This window comes from Apaloderma vittatum, unplaced genomic scaffold (genome assembly GCF_000703405.1).
Source record: "Apaloderma vittatum isolate BGI_N311 unplaced genomic scaffold, ASM70340v1 scaffold9058, whole genome shotgun sequence".
Classification (NCBI taxonomy): Eukaryota; Metazoa; Chordata; class Aves; order Trogoniformes; family Trogonidae; genus Apaloderma; species Apaloderma vittatum.
The window spans coordinates 5900-7242 of NW_009729003.1; the positions used below are offsets into that span (position 1 = coordinate 5900).

Sequence of the window (1343 nt, forward strand, 5' to 3'; positions counted from 1 at the left end):
GAAGAGCTTGCTATGGGCCGTGACAAAGTCGCAGCGGCTACAGTGGAAGGGAAAGTGGGTGCGGTGGTGCTGCTCCATGGCTGGGCGGCTGGGGAAGAGCAGAGGGCAGGCACGGTAGGAGCAGGACACAGGGGAGGCTCTGTGCAGGTGGCGCAGGTGGCTGCGCAGTTGCTTGCGGTCCTCCGTGGTGAAGCAGCAGCCCTTCTCAGGGCAGGGCAGGGCTCCCGGCAGGGCGCGGTGGGTTTTGAAGTGCTCCTTGAGTTCGCTGGGCTGCCTGAACGCCTGCCGGCAGACAGGGCACAACAGGTGCTCGGGAGCAGACCCCTCCTGTGTGCCAGCTCTGGGTAGCTCTGAGCCACCTGGCTCAATCTGGCCCTCGGTGGCAGAAGCCAACAGTGCTCCAGGGAGCTCCAGGTGCGCCGTGGGGGCCAGCAGCAGGCACTGGTGCTGGGAAAGCAGGGAGGCCTCCGGGAAGCTCTGGCCACATCTCTCGCAGAAATACAGCTCCACCACTTTGACCAGCACCTCTGCAGGGAGCAAGGGGCCAGCATTAGAAAGGGCTTTTGCCATGCCCAGAGCTCTAGTTCCAGCTCCAGACATGGAGGATAAACCTCTGTTGCCAAGAATTACAGTTTGAGAACCACAGCCCTCTCCCTGCCCTGAAGTTTCCTAGGACACCTCCCATAAGAGAGGGGACACCACCACCTGGGTGACCACATCGACTGGATCTGTCCCTTAGCACCTTGGAGGCACTCAGTTACGTGAGGACAGCTTGACTCTGTTCCTAGCAGGACGTGCCCACATGGGACCTGGGTCAGATGTCTGTGGCAGTCCAAGGCAGGGATTGCTGCCTGGTCCCTACTGACAGCTCAGAGCAACTCCCTTACCTGGCACCCAGCTCCCACACTCATCCCTTCCCACAGGCACATCCAGCTCATGCCAGGTCTGTGCACTCAGTTACGTGAGGACAGCTTGACTCTGTTCCTAGCAGGACGTGCCCACATGGGACCTGGGTCAGATGTCTGTGGCAGTCCAAGGCAGGGATTGCTGCCTGGTCCCTACTGACAGCTCAGAGCAACTCCCTTACCTGGCACCCAGCTCCCACACTCATCCCTTCCCACAGGCACATCCAGCTCATGCCAGGTCTGTGCTGAATGGTGGCATCCGAGTGACCCCAGCGTGCCAGCTGGAGGGCACAGGGCCCCTGGCCAGATGTCTCGCCCTCCACTGAGTGCCATGGGGCCCACGCTGCCCTCCCTGCACCCCATACCTGTGGCACTGGCTGCGTTGCTCAGCGTCACGTTGCCAGCGACTGCCTCAATGAATATTTCCACGTTACTTCC

At 61.1% G+C, this 1343-nt stretch overlaps 1 protein-coding gene across 1 annotated transcript in view; it reads right to left on the minus strand.

The window, feature by feature from the left end:
- ZNF142 (zinc finger protein 142) overlaps positions 1 to 1340 on the minus strand; it is a gene marked incomplete at both ends in the record, with an annotated part of 7232 nt that extends 5892 nt beyond the window's left edge. Inside the window, 2 exon segments of the mRNA XM_009874282.1 lie at positions 1 to 527; positions 1271 to 1340. The exon segment at positions 1 to 527 is cut by the window's left edge and continues 3 nt beyond it. Coding sequence (XP_009872584.1) covers positions 1 to 527; positions 1271 to 1340 — 597 coding nt within the window.
- Between the last annotated feature and the right edge of the window lie 3 nt (positions 1341 to 1343).